The sequence below is a fragment of the Oryctolagus cuniculus genome, chromosome 13, assembly GCF_964237555.1.
Source record: "Oryctolagus cuniculus chromosome 13, mOryCun1.1, whole genome shotgun sequence".
Lineage (NCBI taxonomy): Eukaryota > Metazoa > Chordata > Mammalia > Lagomorpha > Leporidae > Oryctolagus > Oryctolagus cuniculus.
Genome location: NC_091444.1, coordinates 77,642,862 through 77,665,293, shown reverse-complemented (window position 1 = coordinate 77,665,293; position 22,432 = coordinate 77,642,862). Strand labels below are relative to the sequence as shown.

Sequence of the window (22,432 nt, the reverse complement as noted above, 5' to 3'; positions counted from 1 at the left end):
AGAAAGAGACAGAAAGATGGAAAGAGAAAGAGATCTTCCATTCATGGATTCATTCCCCAAATGACCACAATGGCTTGGGCTGGGCCAGGCCAAAGCCAGCAGCCAAAACCCCATAAAGGTCTTCCATGCAAGTGGCAGGGGCCCAAGTATTTGGGGGCATCCTCTGCTTCTTTCCCAGGTGCATTAACAGGGAACTGGATTGGGAGAGGTTTTGCTGGCCCAAGCTGGATCTTAGAGTAAATCAGACTTGAGTGTATGAACTCAACATAGAGAACAAAGAGAAGGTTGTGTTGGGGGAATGATGAACAGTTGGTGATTTTTGTTGTATTGTGTGTTGTGTGTGTGTGTGTTTGTGTGTGTGTGTGTGTATTTGAGCTAGTTTTGTAGGAAAGACAGCATGAAGAATAGTGGAGAATTCATGTTGAAGAGATAGGCTACAGCAGATTACGAAGGATCTTGAATGCTAGGTTGAGGAATTTGTGCTTAATTTCAAAGACATTATAGAAATTCCTAAGACTCTAAGTTTGGGTTAGAAAAGGGAAAAAATAGTGTTATTCAGGAGGATTGAACTGGAGGTGATGGGTCAAGTGCTCAGCCTGTTTGTTAAGATGCCAGTTAGGATGCCTGTGCTGGACCTCAGCGTGCCAGGTTTGATCCCTGGCTCCAAATCAGGATTTCAGTTTCCTGCTAAAGTGGACCCTGGGAAGCAGTGGTGATGACTCAAGTGATCTGGTCCCTGCTGGCCTTGTGACATACTTGCAATGAATTCTTGGCTCCTGGCTTTTGCTTAGCTCAGCTCCGGCCCTCATGGGCATTTGGAGAGTGAGCCAGAACATGAGAAATATTCTCTTTCTCTCTCTCCTCTCGAATCAGTCACAGAGGAAAATGATGTGAGGGGATGCACTTGAATCAAGGAAGCCAAGCGGAATGCTATGTAGATGTTTAGACAAAAAGTGATGCTACTATGCTTTCCCCTCCCTCTGAATGACCACAGCCCACAGAGCTCATCTGGAGCCAAAGAATCTTTGCTGTAGGCAGTAGCAGTGTTAGAGATAAGCTTTATTGTTGCCCATCCTTGAACTAGAATTACCATAGAAGAGGTGAAAGAGTTGTTGATGGTATATATCCAGCAAACACATCCTGCACTCAAATGGAAAGGGGGACAGGAATCCGACAGTCACCATAAGTCACAAAATGGTAGCAAAGTCTATTGCAAATTGTCAGGGATGGAGGTCTCAGTTTATGATTCAGACAAACCAACTGTTCTCTCCCAGTATTTTGACTAGTGGGGTAATTCACAAGTCGAATGGTCCCTTGGGACCTAGATATTTGAGCAAGGGTGGGTTATATGATTCATAGTGGATTTTGGCTTTCCACAGGACTCCTGTGCCTCATCTAGTAAACTCTGATGGAAATTACAAACTGTAGAAATTCAACCCAGTGCCACAATAACAGGATGCACCTGTAGATTTCGTAGAATTAGCAGCAGCATTCTACCAGCACCAGGTTGACAAGAAAGAACACCGCTGGCAGAGTGCCTACTGAAGCAGAACTTGAAATGTCCAAAGTTTAAAACCAAAGGCCACTTTTAGTATCATTCTTTAAGTCACAGGAGTGGTGAACATCTGGCTCATGGGTCATATAAGGCCTGCGAAATCATTTGTTCTGGCCACGCTAAGGCAACCACAGGTAGAACTCAAAATTCAGTAACTGTATAGCAGGCTAACTCTTTAGTCGATGGTTTTGTAAGGCCTGCAAATGATGTTCTAAATACCCAAATGGTTCCCCATGCCTGTGAGAGAGAGCCAAGCTTGGGGGTAATATTGCTTACAAAATGACAAGGCCCCTTCAGGAACCCAGGACACCATGGTTAAGCAACTGATTCCGAATCTTAGGTCACTCACCACTTGGCCTCTCAGTCTGTTGCTTCGTTCTTACCAATCTGAATATTGGAAACTAACCCTGAAACCACTAGACTATTGAAACAGATCTAGAGTCTGACAACTTTAGGAAATGCTGGTGAATTGCCAAGGATGTCCCTCCACACTCCTGCTCAACTTGCATTTATAGCTCCTGAGGGCTCTGCTGATTCCCCAGGGAGCTGCAAAGCTGCTGGGCGTGGTTGGGGGGCTGCAATTTACAAAATGCTAAATGAGCCCACTGCCAAGAAGTGCTTGCTCACCCCTCCTTCAACGGCAGGGGGAATCTCCCTTTCCTTTTATGGGTGAAGCTGAAGAAAGGATTCATAACTGAAGTTTAATCCTTCTCACCAAACCCAGCCCACACCTCCCAGCAATTGAACTTGAAAAAAAAAAAAAACTCGTTTGAAAAATTACCACAAACTATATTGTCATCAAAACACACACACACACACTCACTCACACACACACACACACACACACATACACTTCCTATATTTGAGATCAGAGACCAGAGTGCTAGGCACAGTTTCCTGGCTGAACACACCAGTCTAATACTCACAGGGTACAACTCCTGTCACGGAGACTGGTTGGAACGGCAAAGATGACAGCCCTGGCGGGTTGATCTTTTCATCCCATATCCTCCCAGCGTAATGCAGTAAAGAGGCTGACGGACAACCCAGTATTCTGCAACGAGACGGCCTCAAGCTGATTCCCAGCGCCAGGGAGATGGAGCCACGCTTGCTGCTCTGGGGATTAGTCACGTTCATCATGGTGCCTGGCTTCAGGACAGGTAAGGTCATGGGTGCCCTCTGAGTCTTGGGAAGGCCAGTGGACATCACCTTCCCCGGACTTAGAACCAGAGGGGACTCCTAAGTAGAAAGTTCCCAGAGGGGTTGAATCTTGGGTTCCACAGCTTGTGTATGATTCCCTGGGGCCTTCCTTTATGCCTCAGGGGTCACCAGTCTGTAAAGAGAGCTTGGGATGGGGTTAGGCTCTCCTGTCACTCACAGTCCTTGACAGCTGATTCTGGGAAATATAGAATGGCATGATGTTTGGAAATCAACAGGCCACTGATGAACAGATTCCTTAAGAAGTTCTCTTTCATTTTCCAGTGAAGTTGATTTCCCACTGCAAGTCCCTACCCCCCAGTCCCAGCAGTAAGATAACACTAAAAAGTTATTTGGAATCTCAATTGGCCTGAGGCATAAGTAACTTGTATATGGAACACTGGGATCATATAAGAGCTCAGAAAAGTTTACCTTCCAGAACATGTACTGTGCTTTGACTGCTTCTGGAAATTGTACTTAGGAAGCTCCTTAAAACTGCAACTTAATAGAAATGTTAAACAATAAACATACTTATGTCCAGACCATTACTTTTTCCTAGGCTCCTACAAAAATGTACATTGTACATGTGTGCTCATATATATATATAATATATATACACATATATGCAAATTTTGATTCATCCTGGGTTTTCTCAAAGACTATTGTAAAACAGAAATCAAAAAACCACCAACTCATACCTCAAACCACCTTTCCTAATTGAGTGTAAATTCTCTAATAACATCTTCCCTTGCTAAACCAGAAAGACAGATATGAAAGTATAAGGTCTTTTTTCTGAAAGTCTATAATTTCATATCACGAGTTTCAATCAATTTAATGCTAAGTGACTATATTAAAATGTGTCAAGAAGTGCAACATGATCATGCATAGGAAGAGCTTGTTTCCTTGTTTGGTGAAGTGGCCAATTTGTGGAGTGCTGTGGGTTGCCTCAGGCGTAGGAACTTCTCTGCTTTGGATTTAAAGTGGACATGATTCTAGGAAGGTTTACAGAATAATTTCTGCCTCAGTAGGGATGTTGTCAAATCAATCCAAGCCACAGCAGCAAAATCTGCACAATTACTCTCGCCCTATCTTCGGGAAGCACATTTCAGGCAGTCTTGGCGCTGTTACCAGCACTGGTGACTCCTCTGAGGATCTGAGCAGTCTCATTGGCAGCGAGCCCAGTGGAGTATCGTGCAGACACTTTCTCTCAGTTCTCTAGAAATCCATCCCCCACCACCTCTCAAGCCCCTTTTCAACACCGCTGAAAATACAAAGTCCTGGCCCTTAGGAGATTGATGGCCTATGTGGTAAGATCTACAGGAGAGTGAAGGCTATCAGAGAAGGCTTCATGGAAGTGACAGGCAAACAGAGCCTGAAGGGGCTGGCGCATGTCCACAAGGGTGTCAGGGAACAGCACGTGGTCTGCTGTATAAGCTCCCTGCACTGGACAAGCGTGTGGAGAAGCGGGAAGTAAGACTGGAAAAGCAGAACTGGGTCGAATGAATGATCCAAGGTCTTAGATAGCAGGCCAAGACTTTTAAACCTCACATCATAGCCAATAAAGAATTAATAGAAAAGGCTGGCGCCGCGGCTCACTAGGCTAATCCTCCGCCTTGTGGCGCCGGCACACCTGGTTCTAGTCCCGGTCGGAGCGCCGGATTCTGTCCCGGTTGCCCCTCTTCCAGGCCAGCTCTCTGCTGTGGCCAGGGAGTGCAGTGGAGGATGGCCCAAGTGCTTGGGCCCTGCACCCCATGGGAGACCAGGAGAAGCACCTGGCTCCTGCCATCGGATCAGCGTGGTGCGCCGGCCGCGGCGGCCATTGGAGGGTGAACCACAGCAAAGGAAGACCTTTCTTGCTGTCTCTCTCTCTCACTGTCCACTCTGCCTGTCAAAAAAAAAAAAAAAAAAAAAGAATTAATAGAAAAATTTTTAAATTACTCTTTATGGAAAACCTTTTATGTGCCAGGCATGTAAGTCATTTATTTTTTTTAAGACTTAGTTATTTATTTGAAAGGGAGAGTGACAGAGAAGGCGAGAAAAAGAGAGAGGAAGATTTTCCATCTCATGGTTCACTCTGTTAATGGCCCCAACAGCCAGTGTTGGCCAGGCTGAAGCCAGGAGCCAAGAACTTCATCCAGGTCTCTCACGTGGGTGGTAGGGGCACAAGCACTTGGGCCATCCTCTGCTGCCTTCCCAGGCACATTAACAAAGAGCTGGATCAGCAAAGCAGCTGAGACTTGAACTGGACTCTCATATGGAATGCCTCCATCACAAGTTGTGGCTTAACCCACTGCACCACAGTGCCACCCCTAATCCTTACTTTAATTTTCATAACCACTTTGCATGTGGATGTCATGAGCCCCTAGATAAAGAAATACCCTAAACACAAAACCTCAGAGGCTGAGGCAGTGCCAGGTCTCAAACTGCCTTCCCTAGGTTGTTCTCTTTCCTTTCACTGAAAACAGGGTCAGAGCTTTTTTTTTTTTTTTTAACTTTTATTTAATGAATATAAATTTCCAAAGTACAGCTTATGGATTACAATGGCTTCCCCCACCCCATAACTTAACTTCCCTCCCACCCACAACCCTCCCCTTTCCCTCTTCCTCCCCCCTTCCATTCACATCAAGATTCATTTTCAATTCTCTTTATATACAGAAGATCAGTTTAGCATATATTAAGTAAAGATTTCAACAGTTTGCAGGGTCAGAGCTTTTTGAAGATGACTCTAGCATAGATTAGAGAGTGATCAGGTTCAGGGAGACCGGTCATGAGACTCTGAAATTGTTTGATCCAGAGGTAAATGAGAACTCAAAGGCTGAAGCAAATGAAATGGATTGAGTTTCTGGAATGAACAGAGGGGCTTAGGGCAAAAAAACCTCACTCAGGCTTTTTCCTCCAATAGGAATCTGGTCTTAAAAGCTATTTATCTTTTAATTTCTCAGGTGTGAGAGCTCTCTAATGAAGTCAAGCAGACTGTCAACAGATGCAATTTCTAGCTGATTCATAAGGGAGATTTTCATTCTGAAAATTTCCAAAGCCACCATTTCAAATCGTGATGGAGTATGGGGGAGGTATTAGTCAATCTGGGTGTTTTTAGTCTCTATATTACTGGGTCCTGGGATGTGGTTAAAAAGAGAATTCTCCAGATGTTGCCAACACAGAGTGTTATTAAAGGCACCTTTCATAGAACTGTGGAAATTCTGATCACCAACATGTCCCCTGGCCATCTTTCTTTCATTCTAGGAATTCTGTGATCAAAGCTTCATCTCCTAGACATTAAAAAAAAGTGCAGAAAGAGATATGTTTGTCTAATTATCCCTTTTTGTAAGACTCCTGCTCACACTGGAATTTCCCATCTTGACCTTCATCATTCAAACACAAAATGTTTAACTCTTCACATTTAAGCCTTTACATAAAGCCTTCACATAAAGCCTTGCTTTAGGAAGTATCACCAGTCTTACCTTGCGCATCTTTAAGATAGACTTTGGAAGATAGGGCTTTGGTAAGCAAAGGGCATATTGTATAAAGCAGCAGCTGTTCTCTATAAAATGGTGTGCTTTTACTAGTCTGATGTATCACCCGTACATATACTCCAGTTCAGATTTTAGAGTTGATAAAAGAATTGACTTTATCATTCTGTCCAGAAAGAATTGACAGTGGTGAAGAATGGCTAATGTGCTCTACAGCTGTCCACCACCCCGTCCACCTCAGAAGTATTCTCAGACTTTTTTGTTGTTGTTGTTGTTCTTAAAGCCTCTGGTATTCTGGATAATTCTGTGCAATTTCCTGTTGCCATAATCCTTGTAACATAGCAATAGACATCAGTAAGGCAGGTGATCTTTCAATATAGTGGCCATTCGAGTTAATTTCCTGCTCCCTTCATTGTTCAATGTGCAGTAGAAACTTTATAAATAATTCCCACAGAAAGTGGGACATGTCACCTGCACTCAGTGGGAAATATAATTAGGAAGAAAATGAACTTTTCAGGAACCCAAAAGTGGACAAAGGTATCTCCTAGTGACACTGTTGGAGAACCAAAGAGGAACCATGGAAAAGGACACAGTGTCTGACAAACTTCTGTCCACAAAATGAAGAGATTGAAATTTCTGACCATAAAATGAGGTCTTGGAATGCCCATTTCTATCACTCTATGGCAAGAAATCTGAAAAGGAAATAAAATAAATTCTGCTTCATAGGTACTTCAAACTGGGGTACTTTGGGTTGGAAAACTTTCCCAACTGAAGACAGACCCATCAGGGTCAGGCTTGAGAGAATTCTGTCATCAGACAAAAGGCTGACATCTCATTGTAGGTTATTTCCAGCTCTGAACAGGTACTGCCCTGCACTTGAGGGTGGCCCACTCACTGCTTCTGCAATTTCTGTGGTTGTAGGTGTCAGGGCAAAAGCACCACTAATCGGTGATGAGGCCTTCTGCTGTTTGCTTGTAGAGGGAGTTTTTGCCTTCTGACAGTGTCCTTGTTCTTCATAGGAGAGGTTTTACATACACAGGGACCTGTTTCTCTTCTCTTTATTCCAGGTCATTCCTTGCGAGAAAACAAAAGACGATCTAAATTCAAACAATTGCTTCCAAAAAACTGTTATCCCTTCATCCCAGAAAGCATTCAGATAGAGGCTGGATCAGAATCCAGGACCCTTAAATTTCAGTCCAGTATTCCCTACACATCTTCACGGTGATGCTCAGTGATATACCTTCAACTATCCACTCATGCACTGGTATTAGAGGGATGAAAAATGAACAATCCTTGTTCTCAAACTACTCATCATTTAACAACAGAGATGTAACATCTGCTAGGCAATTTCTGTCTTGCAAACTGCCAAGGAGAAGCCAACAGTAGTTGCCAATGAGTCAACATCATCAATGAGTCCCCCAACATGGTTTCAAGTAAGTCACTCATTTAGGGGAAAACAATAATATAATAATCTCTTGGATTTTTGGGTATTTTCCACTCTTAGGTTACTCAGATAGTGTCTGGCCAGCTGATTGATTTTAAGGTTTCCCTGGGATTAGCCTCCATCAAGAGAATACAAGTTACACTGGGAAAAGTCTTAGTACAATGGTTCCCAACACCAGTTGCACATAGAAGGTACATCTAAAGATTAATGCATTAAATGATGATGTCAAGACTAATGAAGAATTAGCTAGTGAACCAGCGCCATGGCTCACTTGGCTAATCCTCCACCTGTGGCGCTGGCACCCTGGGTTCTAGTCCTGGTTGGGGTGTCGGACTCTGTCCTGGTTGCTCCTCTTCCAGTCCTGCTCTCTGCTGTGACCCAGGAAGGCAGTGGAGGATGGCCCAAGTGCTTGAGCCCTGCACACACATGGGAGACCAGGAGGAAGCACCTGGCTCCTGGCTTCGGATCAGCTCAGTGCGCCGGCTGTAGCGGCCATGTGGGGAGTGAACCAAAGGAAGGAAGACCTTTCTCTCCATCTCTCTCTCTCTTACTGTCTAACTCTGCTGGAAAAAAAAAAAAAAAGAATTAGCTAGCCTCTCTGGGGGAATAGAACAGGCCATAACAACAATATTTTGTCTAAGTTCCTCAAATGATTTAAGATGCAGTTAGGGCTGGCACCACGGCTCACTAGGCTAATCCTCCACCTTGCGGCGCCAGCACACAGGGTTCTAGTCCCGGTCGGGGCACTGGATTCTGTCCCGGTTGCCCCTCTTCCAGGCCAGCTCTCTGCTGTGGCCAGGGAAGTGCAGTGGAGGATGGCCCAAGTGCTTGGGCCCTGCACCCCATGGGAGACCAGGAGAAGTACCTGGCTCCTGCCATCGGATCAGCATGGTGCGCCGGCCGCAGCGCGCAGGCCTCAGCGGCCATTGGAGGGTGAACCAACAGCAAAGGAAGACCTTTCTCTCTGTCTCTCTCTCTCACTGTCCACTACTCTGCCTGTCCAAAAAAAAAAAGTCTATCACACTAGAGATAGAATAGATTCCCATTGCTGTCTGATTCCATCATTTCATTTCCATGCACTATGAATAGTTTCCCTGGAGAAGCACTTCTCCAACTTGAATTATGTACAAATCACTTGTGGGTCTTGTTATAAAGCACATTCAGATTCAAGACATCTGGGATTCTGGTTCAAACACGGGGTCTGTGTTGTTGGTGCACAGATTGCATTCTGAATAGCTAGACTATCATATGAGAGAAGAAACATATGTTACTTCTTTTGTTTTTTATAAAGATTTATATATTTGAAAGACAGAGTTTCAGAGAGCGGGAGAGAGTAGGGGAGGGAGAGAGAGGGAGAAAGAGAAGAGAGAGAAGGGGGGAGAGGGGAGAGAGAGAAAGAGAGATCTTATATCTGCTGGTTTATGCCCCAAATGGCCACAAGGGCTGGGCCTGGGCCAGGCCGAAGTCAGGAGCCAGGAAGTTCATCCTGGTCTCCCACACACTGGGGCCATCTTCTGCTGCCTTCCCAGGGGCATTAACAGAGAGCTGGGTTGGAAGTGGAGCCTTCAGGACTAGAACTGGTGCTCTGATATTGGATGCTGGCATTGCAGACAGCAGCTTAACCTACTGTACTTCAATACTGGCCCCAATATATGTTACTTCTATCCTCACAGAACTCGAAATTAAAAAGGGAAAAGCGGGACTGGTGCTGTGGTGTAGTAGGTTAAGCCTCCACTTGTGGTGCCGGAATCCCATGGGGGTGCCATTTCATGTGCCAGCTGCTTTTCTTCTGATCCAGCTCTCTGGTGAGGCCTGGGAATTCTGATCTAACCTCTATCTGAACAATTTCCAGGATGAAGGGATGCAGGGAAAGAACAAATGTGGACGACTGGACTGGCAGCAATGGAGTCGCTTTGCCCAAGAGAAGAAACAGCCAAAGTGTCTTTAAAAAATAAAAAGAAAGTTAAAAAGAGGCTGTGGCTTCCTTTATCTTAATGAAATAGATGGATCTCAGGGCCACAGTGAGAGAGAAAGAACAGATTGATCTAAATTGTTCTATATTGAACTATATTCTGCCGCTGTTAAGATTTGCCAAAGGGATTCAAAACTCCGTGGAAAAAATGAAATTAGAAGATAAGTTTATTTTGATGAAAAGATTTTGAAATGTACACATTTTTTTTTTTTGATGATACACATGTGGAAGATGGCCCAAGTGCTTGGGCCCCTGCACCCACATGGAAGACCTGGAAGAAGCTCCTGGCTTCAGATCGGCCCAGGCTCGGCTGTTGTAGCCACTTGGGGAGTGAACCAGAGGCTGGAAGACCTACCTCTCTGTCTCTCCTTCTCTCTGTCTTTAATTCGCTCTCTCAAATAAATAAATAAATGAAATTTTTTTAAAAAAAGGAAAACCAAGATGATTAAGATAAATATTGATCGAACATTTCAAAAGATATTCAGCAAAGCTAGTGAATGCCCCCAAGGAACTGGCACACGGAAGCAGCATGCGGCCTGGAGAGTTAGGGGAAGCTTTGTAGAGATGGTGGCCTTGGGACGGATTGGCTCTGCATGGTGCTTCTGAGTATCTGGGTGGGGTTGGCAGGGTGGCATTTTGTAATGATTGCACTAGAAGTGTGCACTTGATATTCCTGCATCTATCCATTCATGCGGTAGGATTTCCAGGGATGATAGCAAACTGGAGACTGAGGAGTTTGCCAGGACAACTACATAAATGAGTCAGATTGCATTCCTATATGTGAGTCTATGCATCTTCCTGGTGTGTGTGTTGAGCAAAAAGGGTCTCAAAAGTGGCTAGTGATTTTCTGACATGAATGAGTACTTCCACTCAAAAAGGATCTGAGTGTTCTTCACCTCTAGATGTCCCTGGTCTCTGGTGACTTCTTTGCCTTGATGAGTTGCTAATCAGCACCACCAGTCCCCTGGAGAATAGTTAGCGAGGTCCTGCGTCTTATTCCCCTATATCTAAGTTTTTCCCCAACTCAGCCCCTGCCACCTGCATTCTACAAGGCCAGAGTCCCAAGCCGCCTGTCCTGACAGCTCACTTTTACACTCCTCTTCCCCACCACACCCATTCATAGGACTTTTGACCTGCAGCTTATGCCAGCACCAGGCATCCTGCCTACAGAAGATTTCAGGCAGCAGAAGTGTGGGTGGCATGGGCCAGGGTTGACCAGGAGGTCATCGTGCTGAAAGGAAGATGAATGGAAGCAGGGGAAGAGGCGAGATACTGATTACGAGTGTTCACATCCTGTGGCACCAAGTCGGCCTGCCCTGTGTAGACTGTGTGGTCAGATGTTCCAGGCTAGCCTGCCTTCTCCCCTTTTCCAAGGCTCCCCCTGCCCCATGATGGATGCAGGGAAAGAACAAATGTGGACGACTGGACTGGCAGCAATGGAGTCGCTTTGCCCAAGAGAAGAAACAGCCAAAGTGTCTGTAAAGAATAAAAAGGAAGTTAAAAAGAGGCCATGGCTTCCTTTATCTTAATGAAATAGATCTCAGGGCCACAGTGAGAGAGAAAGAACAGATTGATCTAAATTGTTCTATATTGAGCTATATTCTGCCGTTGTTAAGTTTTGCCAAGGGGACTTCAAAACTTTGTGGAAAAATGAAATTAGAAGATAAGTTTATTTTGATGAAACGATTTTGAAATGTATGCATGCTTTTTTTGATGATACACATGTTCATGATTGTTTTAAAGACTTTTATGCATAGATGTCAAAATTATCCTGCATCAAAATGTATCTTTAATTCCATTCTCCACAGACTTTTTGAAATACCCTTGCGTATTATAGCATGGCATTAATCTAGTGAATTCTGAGAACGAGGTAGGTCCTATCTATAACCCCATCATACACATGGCAAACTGAGGTTCACTAAGGTCAAGTGGATTGCCCCGTGTACCACAAATAGAACAGAGCTAGGATGTGAGCCAGAAAACCTAATTCTAAAGCCTGCACTCTGTACTGCTGTTCTAAACTGCTGGTCAAAGACAGGTGTTCCATGTCAACAAAAGTCTCTTTTTACTTTTTTAGAAATCGAAATACATATGCCATGAAACATGTCCTGCTGTTCTTGCAGCTCGGCATAAACTAAGAGTTCCTGTGGCTCCAGAACCAGAATGTCTGATGCTGGGTAGCAGCTCTGCAGTCTCCTCACTACAGAGCGGCTGGCCTCTCACGGGATCTCTTAGGGGCCCAGCTGGCCCTTGGAGTCTCGGCTCCCAAGACTGTGATCCTCACCCATAGTCCTCCTTCCACCTACAAAGAGCAGCTTGGGGTGCCTTCCTTGCAACTGACTATGCTTCAAAGAAAAGCATCTCACTGAAGTCTGCCCAGCAGCCCACAAAGCAGAGGAAATTCTGAGCCCCTGGGGCATGAGTCACCACGCCGTGTTCAGGAATTGCCATTTCTGCTCGCGGAATCACCCACTCTTTTCTGTTTGGGACCAAAATAGATCCTCCTTCAGAAGCCGGCTGCCTTGTGCGCTCTTGGTGACGAAGAGCAGAGGAAGGATAGGTGTGTGCTCCGAGGCGTGGTGGTGGGAGTTACTGCTCCGCGAAGCTTTGCAGGGTGGAAACCTCGCTGCCTCAGGAGATGCGACACAGGGGCTGTGGGGCAGGCACGAGAAGGAAGTGCTAGTCCGCTGAGGGCGAGCTCCTGCTTCTGCTAGGACGCCAGTCCTGCGCCGGCTGCTGCTTCCACTCATCCTTCAGCGAATGCTAACTGAGCAGCTGGGGGGATGATGCCCGACCTGGGGTTGAAGATGCAGCGATGAATAAAGCCCAGCCCGTGGGCCTCCACAACCAGCCTCTAGGAGGAGAGAACCACATTGCCCCAGATGGCGACATCGTACCAGCTGGGTTCTGAGATTCAGGTTTAAAGGAAATCAATGAAGCCAGTCAGGTGTTCCCTCCAGCAAGCCCTTGCAGCTCCTAAGTAGCCGTCTGTTATGTGCGTTAACAATCGGAACAGAGAAGAGCATGGAGGGCATTGTTTTTAAATACGAAAAATTATTAAGCTCAAACACCAATGATTTTTTTTAAAGATTTATTCATTTATTTGAAAGTCAGAGTTGTACATAGAGAGGAAGAGAGAGAGAGAGAGAGAGAGAGAGAGAGAGAGAGATCAGTCTCCCATCAGCTGGTTCGCTCCAGGAGCTTATTCCAGGACTCTTACGTGGGTGCAGGGGCCCAAGGACTTGGGCCATCTTTTACTGCTTTCTCAGGCCATAGCAGAGAGCTGGATCAGAAGTGGAGCAGCCAGGACTAGAGCTAGTGCCCATATGGGATGCCAGCATTGCAGGCTGCAGCTTTACTGGCTAAGCCACAGCAACAGCCCCAACTGATTTGGAATTTAGAATAAATTAAATGGGATTGCTGTTTTGTTTTAGCTCTGGAGATTCCTTTACAGAGATGGGAACACTTCAGATGGGAGCATTCAAATTCCTTTAACAACACACTCTGTGATTGCTCCCACAGCCCCCCAGTGACCTAGAATTATCATTTATAGACAGCTCTGATCGATTGCTACACTGCCCAGCAGCATGCAACCCACTCTGTGATCCTAAAGCCAATGACAGAACCTCAAAAGTCCAGTTTAGGGGCTGGCGCCATGGCACAGCAAGTTAATCCTCCGCCTGCAGCGCTAGCATCTCGTATGGGCGCCAGTTCTAGTCCCGGCTGCTCCACTTCCAGTCCAGCTCTTTGCTGTGGCCTGGGAAAGCAGTAGAAGGTGGCCCAAGGACTGCACCCACGTGGGAGTCCAGGAAGAGGTGCCTGGTTCCTGGTTTTGGATCAGGGCAGCTCCGACTGTTGCGGTCATTTGGGGAGTGAACCAACGGAAGGAAGACCTTTCTTTCTGTCTCTCCATCTCACTGTCTGTAACTCTAACTCTCAAATAAAATAAAATATTTTTTTTAAAAAGTCCGGTTTACATTACTATACTTTTAAAAGCAAAATAGTGGTGTTTCTTTAAATAAATGTGTGTGTGCATTTTCATGAAATGAACCATTTTAGGGAACTGGCCCACTCTTCCAAGACAGAGCTGTTTATCACGTTATTAAGTGTTCATTTCTCAAAGTTTTGTTTGAACTCCCCACAGACTAAGTTGACGTCAACCTCTTCCTGCCGCAGGGCTCTGAGAGTTTCCCGGGAGTTTTGGGGATGGTGACTTGACCCCAAGCTGTGTGCGTGACACTTGGCCAGTTGTGGGTAGGCTGTCGCGGGCGTCCCCAGCTACTGAGGAGCCTGTGCCCCAGCTGAGCGCCGGTGTGGTATCTGCTTCCGGCCCTTGTGGTAGTAACACCTCTGTTGAGAACCTGATTTAGAACAGAAAGAACCTTTGTGAAGTGAACACTCCTTATTTTAAGTGGAAAGCAAAACAAACAATTACCATCCCCCCTATAAAAAAAAAAGCCTTTTTAGAATACAAGGGCAGTTTCTTTAGACGTCCTGCTGACACCCAGGCAGCACTGGCTGCTCAGTTGTCAAGGCGTTTATTTCACTTCTGGCTTTCGCTGCCTCTCATCTGCCAGACCATCACTTTCACTTTCTCCCTCCCAGAGTTTCTCAAGTTCGCTTCTCGGGCTCCATTTGCAATGGCAGGTGCAGTGGAACCGCATGCCTGGTCGCCCCCTAGGGCATCCAGCTGGCATCATCCTCATGCCCTGCGATCACAGGTCCAGGGCTACACGCTCTGCTCTCACTCACGGAACTCTCACGACCACCCCAGGAGGGGAGTGTCATTATCACCATTCCCATTTCACAGATGAGGAAACTGAGGCTGCTCTCGCTCTGTACACAGGAAGCAACGTGTCACCTATGTCACGGGCTGCTTGGGCAAGTCTTCAGTCTCCTGATCTAAGTCACTCTTGGATCCGTCCCCAAATCAATCACTCCTGCAAGCAACTTTCAGGGAGATCTCTGGCCAAAGAGCTGCACTCACTGCCCACTGCCCATTTCCTCTGCTGGGCATGCCATATTCTTTCCAAGCTGCCCTGTCCCTCTGTGTCCTTGGCAGTTAGTGCCCCCAACCAGCATATCTCCTCCTCTCCTTAATATGAAACATCCTAATTTGTGACTTCAGAGCTTGATTTCTAGGGGCAAGTCCCTTGTTTCTGAGGACACCTAGAATCTGTCACCTCTCGTGTGCCTACTGGAATTCCTCCCAACCAGGAAGCACTTGGGGAGAGGGGAAAGGTCTCATGACTTTGGGAGTCTGACAGGCTTGAATTCAAACCCTAGCTAGTACCTGAGAAGTCCCACTTTCCTTTATGAAAACCTCAGCATGTCACTTGGTGCAGGCAGTCGCCAGGCCATGGGGATGGGAGGGCTACGGAGCCGGAAGCACTGTGTAAAGAAATGGCAGGAGAACCTGAGGGTGCAGATGAAGGCTGAAGGAGGGTGCAGAGGCTTCTTAAAGAAAGACGACACCTAACAGGAGGCCCTGCAGGGCAAGCAGGGCTTAGGGAGGTAGGAACTAGTCGTTAGGCACTGCAGGAAAGTGATTGCGAATTCTGCGCACTGGACTGCACCAAGGGACACCCAGCTGGTCTGTGAGAGTGTCTCCAGAAGAGACGGGCATTTGAATTGAATACACAGGAGTGAACTTTGAACTGTAGATGGAGTCAAGAAAATCACCCTCACCTGTGTGGGGTGGAGGTCATCCCATCCATTGAGGGACTCAACAGAACACCAACATGGAGGAAGGGTGTATTTTCTCTGTCTCCCCGGATTACAGCCATCTTCTCCTGCCCTTGGACTTGGGAGTTTCTGATTCTCCAGCCTCCAGACCCAGGATTTCCACCAGAGCCCCCACCCCATTCTCAGGCTTTCAGCCCCAGTCTGATTGGTGCCACCAGCTTCTCTGGGTCTCTAGCCTGCAAATGGCCCTCTTAACTGCATGAACTAATTCCCATTGTAAATCCCTCCTTTTTAAATATCAATATGCAAGTATCCCACTAGTTCTATTTCTCTGAGAACCCTGATTAAGACAATGAACAAGGTCAAAAGCAAAATCACGTGCACAGGTTCTTCAAGGCTGGAACGCACATTTCTGTGTGGTAGGAAGTGGAGGTTTTTTAGGGCTGAGTGTGAGTTATGTCCTGCAGCCTTCCATGTGCGGGGATTTTGACTGTGCTCTGAGTGTCACAGAGTGGTCTCGGGTAAGGAACACATGAGCATTTCCTTTAGAGAGATGGCATTTAAGAATAAGTGAGGAAGCCGGTGCTGTGGCTCAGCAGGTTAAAGCCCCAGCATGGAGCGTTGGCATCCCATATGGGCACCGGTTCAACTCCTGGCTGCTCGACTTTTGATCCAGCTCCCTGCTGACGTGCCTGTGGAAGCAGCAGAGGATGTCCCAAGTGCTTGGACCCGAGTAACCACGTGGGAGACCCGGAGGAAGATTCTGGCTCCTGACTTCAGATCTGCTCAGCTCTGGCTGTTGTGGCTATCTGGGGAGTGAACCAGCAGATGGAAGACCTCTCTCCCTCTCTGCTTCTGCCTCCCTCTGTAATTCTGTCTTTCAAGTACATTTTTTAAAAAATAAGAACTCAAAACAATGTTGAGTGGTCTAGGTGGGAGCTGCTGGTTGGCCAGTTTTAACCTCTGTGGGCCACAGTTTCTGTTAGTATAAAGTGGGCAGTGGGAGTGATGCAGTGCCCCACTGGTTGCTGTAAAGCTACACAAGAGAGTCTGCCTAGAGTATATATAATAGTCGCTCAATAAAAGTGGCTCCCTGGACTTCTCATCCACAGGGCCAAAGTCCCCCCAGTGTCTCCATGTGGATACTCACAGGCTGGAAAAAAATACCACGTTCAGAACTGATGCCTGTCTTTCTCATTCTGATTTCAACTAATTGAAAAACTACCATCCATCCAATCCCCAGGAAGCTCGGGCAGAATCCTGTTTCTTCCCTTTCACTCCTTCTGTGCACCCAGTCAAGCCCCATTTTCTGATGATTCCAGCTTTCAAAGTCTATTCTAATAATTAATATTCTCTAATATGTAGTATATTTTCATTAATTATATTTATGATACATAGTATAGGATGAAATAATAATTATATGTATACTATTCTATATGTTAATTTTGTACCTTTAATTATCTTATTATAATATAGAACACATTTCTTCAAATAATAATGACATTGATCATGGCATATGGTATATTTTCCTTTTTTAAAAGATTTATTTACTTATTTGAAAGGGAGATAGAAAGAGACAATCTTCCATCTGCAGGTTTACTACCTAAATGGCTGCAATGACTGGAACCGGGCCAGGCCAAAGCCAGGAGCCAGGAGCCAGGAGCTTCCTCTGAGTCTCCCCTGTGGGTTCAGGGGCCCAAGCACTTGGGCCATCTTCTGCTGCTTTTCCAGATGCATTAGCAGGGAGCTGGATTGGAAGTGGAGCAGCTGAGATTTGAACTGGTGCCCATATGGATTGCTGGCATCACAGGCAGTGGCTTTACCCACTATGCTACAATGCCAGACCTTACATTTTTCTTATTATGTATGTTTATATTATGTATTTAATTGTCTTCTTTTTTTAAATTATTTTCCTTTTTAAAATTGTATTTAAGATATACGAATTTCATGTATTTCCTACATACAGGTTCCGGAACATAGTGATACCACTCTAGCCTGCCTTCCGCCCACACTCCCACCCTTCTTCCTCTTCCTTCTCCTGTTTTCATTCTTGATTTTTATGAAGATCTATTTTCAGTTAACTTTATACTCATAAAATTAACCCTACACTAAGTAAAGAGTTCAACAAATAGTATGAAGAAAAATACACTGTTCCTCAACAGAAGAGACAAGAGCTGTAAACAATCACCAAATCTCAAATGTCAAGTTCACTCCTATACATTACCTTTTGGGTACTCACTGTTATCACAGATCAGGGAGAACATATGGTAGTTGTCTTTTTGGGACTGGCTTATTTCACTGAGTATAATGGTTTCCAGTTCCATCCATTTTGTTGCAAAAGAGAGGATTTAATTTTTTTTTACCACTGTGTAGTAATCCATGGTGTAGACATACCATAATTATATATCAATAATTATATTGATTATGGCAATTTATATATTTTCCTTATTGCATATGCTTATGGTATGTCTTAATTATCTTCAAATGGTGGCATGCTTTATACAACTGTAGTCGTCAGCTATCGTTAATATTCATAATGACCTTGTTTGTCAGGTGGCTGTGAAGGCGAGAGTTAATGCCAGTGCTGAATCTCAGCAAACTTGATTGGTGGCATCAGTGGCCCAGAGGAACAGGAATGCATGCTATTGTCAGGCACAACTTGGGAACAGGGTTGACCCAAGGGCTTTTCTTGGGTGTTCAGGCTTCTGCCACCCTGTGTGTGACACACCAGCCTTTGCCAGCCTTTTGTTTCCCTTTGCATTTGTCCTGTGTGCTGGTGGATAATCCCACTGGGCATGGTGAAGTCGGGAGAAGATGTTGTCAGCCGGCCCTGAACTTGTGTGCCAGATGTTTCTTCCTGCAGGTCACTGAGGGTCCTGGTGCGGGCATCCATGCATTTTTCAGGATTTCCAGCACACAGAAACATACACAGTGCACCCAGAAACTTGAGAGACCTTGGACACAGCTGTGCTGTCTCTCTGCAAGTGGACAGGTAGATACGGAGGGTCTTTATGCCTCTTTCAGCCCTCACATTCTGTAGTTTCATCCATACCCACTCAATGGCTGAGTAAAAGACAACACCATGCTGAAGAGGACACTGAACCTCCTAGCAAGGCTGCAGGCTGCATCTTAGGTTCCCTTAGCCACCTGGGATTTAAATTCTATGAGGTAACATTAACGGCCACTGCAGGAGCAGCCTGAGGTCACACCTACCAACTTTTTTTTTTAAAGAGTTATTCATTTATTCGTTTGAGAGGCAGAGTGTCAGAGAGAGAGAGAGGGAGAGACAGAGAGAAAGGTCTTCCATCTGCTGGATCACTCCCCAAATGGTCACAATAGCTGGAACTGGGCCAGGCCAAAGCCAGGAACCAGGAACTCCATCCAGGTCTCCTGCAAGAGTGTTAGGGGCCAAAGCACTTGGCCTTCACCTGCTGCCTTCCTAGGGTTGTTAGCAGGAAGCTGAATTGAAAGTGGAGCAGTCAGGACTTGAACTGGCACTCCCGTATGGGATGACGTGTGTTACAAGCAGTGGCATAGGCCGGCGCCACGGCTCACTAGGCTAATCCTCCGCCTACAGCGCTGGCACCCCAGGTTCTAGTCTCGGTTGGGGCACCGGATTCTGTCCCGGTTGCCCCTGTTCCAGTCCAGCTCTCCGCTGTGGCCCAGGAAGGCAGTGGAGGATGGCCCAGGTGCTTGGGCCCTGCACCCACATGGGAGACCAGGAGGAAGCACCTGGCTCCTGGCTTCAGATCGGCACAGCGCTCCGGCTGCAACACACCAGCAGTAGCGGCCACTTGGGGGGTGAAGCAATGGAAAAAGGAAGACCTTTCTCTCTGTCTCTCTCTCTTTCCCACTAATTTTGCCTGTCAAAAACAACAACAACAACAACAACAATAAAAAGCAGTTGCTTTAACCCACTGCACCTTGACGCCACAACACCAGCCCCACATCTATGGACTTTGAGGTACCTATTGAAAAGAACAGAACTTACCCTCCGAAACCATCAGAGATCAGGATTTTGTATGTTACTTAAGTATTTACAGAAGGCTGGAGTAGTTTAGAGCCAATACCTTAAGGGTATCTCTGGGGAAACTTTAAGTCTGTGTTTCTTTTCAGCACTGGCCGCGGGAGAGGGGCCTGGTTAACAGATGAGATGTTAGAGCAGCCCACACAGGCTGACCACATGGACTGCACTCAGCAAAAGCCTTTAGGTCACATGGGTGTTTCCGAGCACAGGAAGGGGCTTTTGTTGCTACTTAACCTACAGTCTTAACATAACCCAATTCTGTGTCACCCATCCCAGAAATGCCACCCACCAGACACGTCATCGTCCTTCCTCTCCAAACGAGGTAGCACCTGTCGACACAGATTTAAGGATTACTTGCCTGCTGCTGGATGTCTGTCTGTCTGTGCAAACCCATCTGAAGCAAAATCAAAGCAGACAAGCAGGTCGAGGTAGTACCCCAAGCCCCCAGAACCCTGGAAGCCACATCAATGTTTCTTCCTCCCCAGGGTTTGTGGCAAACATTTCCGTGTCTAGATGGCCATTCACCATGAAAGGGTTTGGTCCGTTTCTAGAATGCATAGTTATCTACGAGCGGTCTTGCCTAAAATTGTGAATCTGGGCGAGTAGGAAGGAAAAGGGGTACAGGGGGCAACTCTGGGAGATAAGTGAAGCAGTGAGAAAGGGCGAGAGAACGGCTGGGAATGTCTGAGGGACATGCAGGGCCCGGACACAGGGACCTGGCGTTCCTGACACGGTGACGGTTTGAGTCAACAGGACTGCCCTTGGCCTGATGTCTACCTCGCTGGGCCACAGTCCTAAGAAGCCACCCTCCAGCCACAAGATTTTCATGTTCCCTTCTTCTGGTCTTCAGTCTCTACCTGGCGTCACAGCTAGTTATCTGGTCTTTCTTTAAAATCGCAGGGGAAATCCCACTGAGATCCAGTTGCGAATCCCCTCACTCTTGGGTCTCATTTCTCAGAAGGCTCTCATCGCAGAGGCTCTCTGTGGGCGGGGCTGACCAATTTAGCCTATTTCTGCTAAAAATATGACTGTCCCAAGAAATCGGTTTCGAAGAGTGGAGGGAAAACTGCTTTTTAGATTTCAGAGAAAGAACACGAGTTATTTCTACCTCCTCTTCTTTCTCGTTTGATAACCCTTTAATTTTAATCAGGGGGACATTCTGCGGTAAACTTGTGGTTAACTCTTTCACGTACGGAACCTTGTTACCGACTCAGGAGACTCCCAAGGAGAGGAAACCAGTTTGTGCAGAAGTGTTGCAGAACCCCACATGGCAGTTCAGACTGAAAGAGTTTGTTGGAGGAGTATTTTTGGTTCTCTACCATTTTTCCTTTTTTAAAGTAAGTAGAGATTAACTAGATTAACTCCCCACTCTGATTTTGATGGATTGATTTTTTTTCCGGTGACACATATTAAGGCACAAGCTTTTCTCCAAAAGGATCTCACCCCGTGAATCACTTATCCTTGGCTTGTGTAAACTCTGGACTGTTTAAGCCAGCCTGGGACAGCAAAGCCTCAGAACCTGCCAGCCAGAAAATGCAAATAGGCCCCAGATGGCTGATCTAATTGCTGGAGAACCCTGCCCAGGCGCCTGGAGATCTCCTCAGAGCTCGTGTCCGTCCCTCTCCTTCTCCCTGGGAATTAGGCGTCTGTCTCTGATGCTATAGGATACCTTCCCTCTTCAAGCCCCAGGACAGCACTTTGCTTCTGTCACATTTATGCTTGCAGCATGAAAGAACAAAGGTGGACGTTTGGGTAAATTCGTGGGTAGTGTCCATGTCAATGCTAAAAGGCCCAAGTGTTCATTCAGTGCCTACCACAGCCCATTCAGAGGGAGCTAAGAAGCCAAACAAGGCTTCTGCCCTCTTCCTTGACACTGATCTCGCCAAAGACAGTGATGGAAGGTGGTGCAATGTGAAGTCCCCATACCACCACTTGCACTCTGCACGAGCTCATTTTTGTTCTGGTCCATGCACACACAGAAAATACTAGATTGGTGGAATCATTCCATCTTAAGAGTCTGCTTTCCAACTCCTCTAGGCAGGTGCTAAAGCCTTAGTCATTTTGTTGATTTCAGCTTCTGAGGACTGAGAGAGGTGACAACGACAGTCAACATGAGAAATAAACCTGGGACTCCGACCTCTCTGCTCTGGGTGTGTCACTGAGTAGGGACATAGCTTTTTCTCTTCTGATAAATGCCCGCAACCACAAACCAAAGGAAAAGGCCCTGAGCTCGTCACCTCCTTTGGAAGACACTTTAGAAAAGAATTAGTTATCCCAGGAATAGGCAGTTTGGCAGGAAAAAAAAAAACACTGGTTTTCTAAATACTTTAAAATTATTAAAATGTCAAGGGCTGGCGCCGTGGCTCACTAGGCTAATCCTCCGCCTTGTGGCGCCGGCACAGCAGGTTCTAGTCCCGGTTGGGGCGCCAGATTCTGTCCCGGTTGCCCCTCTTCCAGTCCAGCTCTCTGCTGTGGCCCGGGAGTGCAGTGGAGGATGGCCCAAGTTCTTGGGCCCTGCACCCGCATGGGAGACCAGGAGAAGCACCTGGCTCCTGCCATCGGATCAGTTTGGTGCGCCGGCCGCAGGGCACCAGCTGCGGCAGTCATTTGAGGGTGAACCAACAGCAAAAGGAAGACTTTTCTCGCTGTCTCTCTCTCTCACTCTCCACTCTGCCTGTCAAAAAAAAAATTTTTTTTTCTCCTTTTAAATAGTGAATTACATCAAGAGATTTTCAAAGGTTAAACCATTTGTCATGGAATACATTTTTTTTTTTTTTTGAAAAGCAGAGTGGAGAAGAGACAGAGAGAAAGGTCTTCCTTTACCGTTGGTTCACCCTCCAATGGCCGCTGCGGCTGCACTGCGCTGATCCAAAGACAGGATCCAGGTGCTTCCTCCTGGTCTCCCATGCGGGTGCAGGGCCCAAGCACTTGGCCCATCCTCCACTGCCCTGCCTGGCCACAGCAGAGAGCTGGACTAGAAGAGGGGCAACCGGGACAGAATCCAGAGCCCCGACCGGGACTAGAACCTGGTGTGCCGGCACCGCAGGTGGAGGATTAGCCTATTGAGCCACGGCGCCGGCCAAGG

General features: G+C 46.5%; 1 protein-coding gene across 1 annotated transcript in view; it reads left to right on the top strand.

The window, feature by feature from the left end:
* The first annotated feature begins 2,436 nt into the window (after positions 1-2,436).
* LOC127487073 (interleukin-2 receptor subunit alpha) overlaps positions 2,437-22,432 on the top strand; it is a 46,444-nt gene continuing 26,448 nt past the window's right edge. The window contains exon 1 of the mRNA XM_070055803.1: positions 2,437-2,712. Within this exon, the coding sequence (XP_069911904.1) occupies positions 2,649-2,712 (64 nt within the window). The 5' untranslated portion in view covers positions 2,437-2,648. The remainder of the gene's footprint in view (positions 2,713-22,432) is intronic.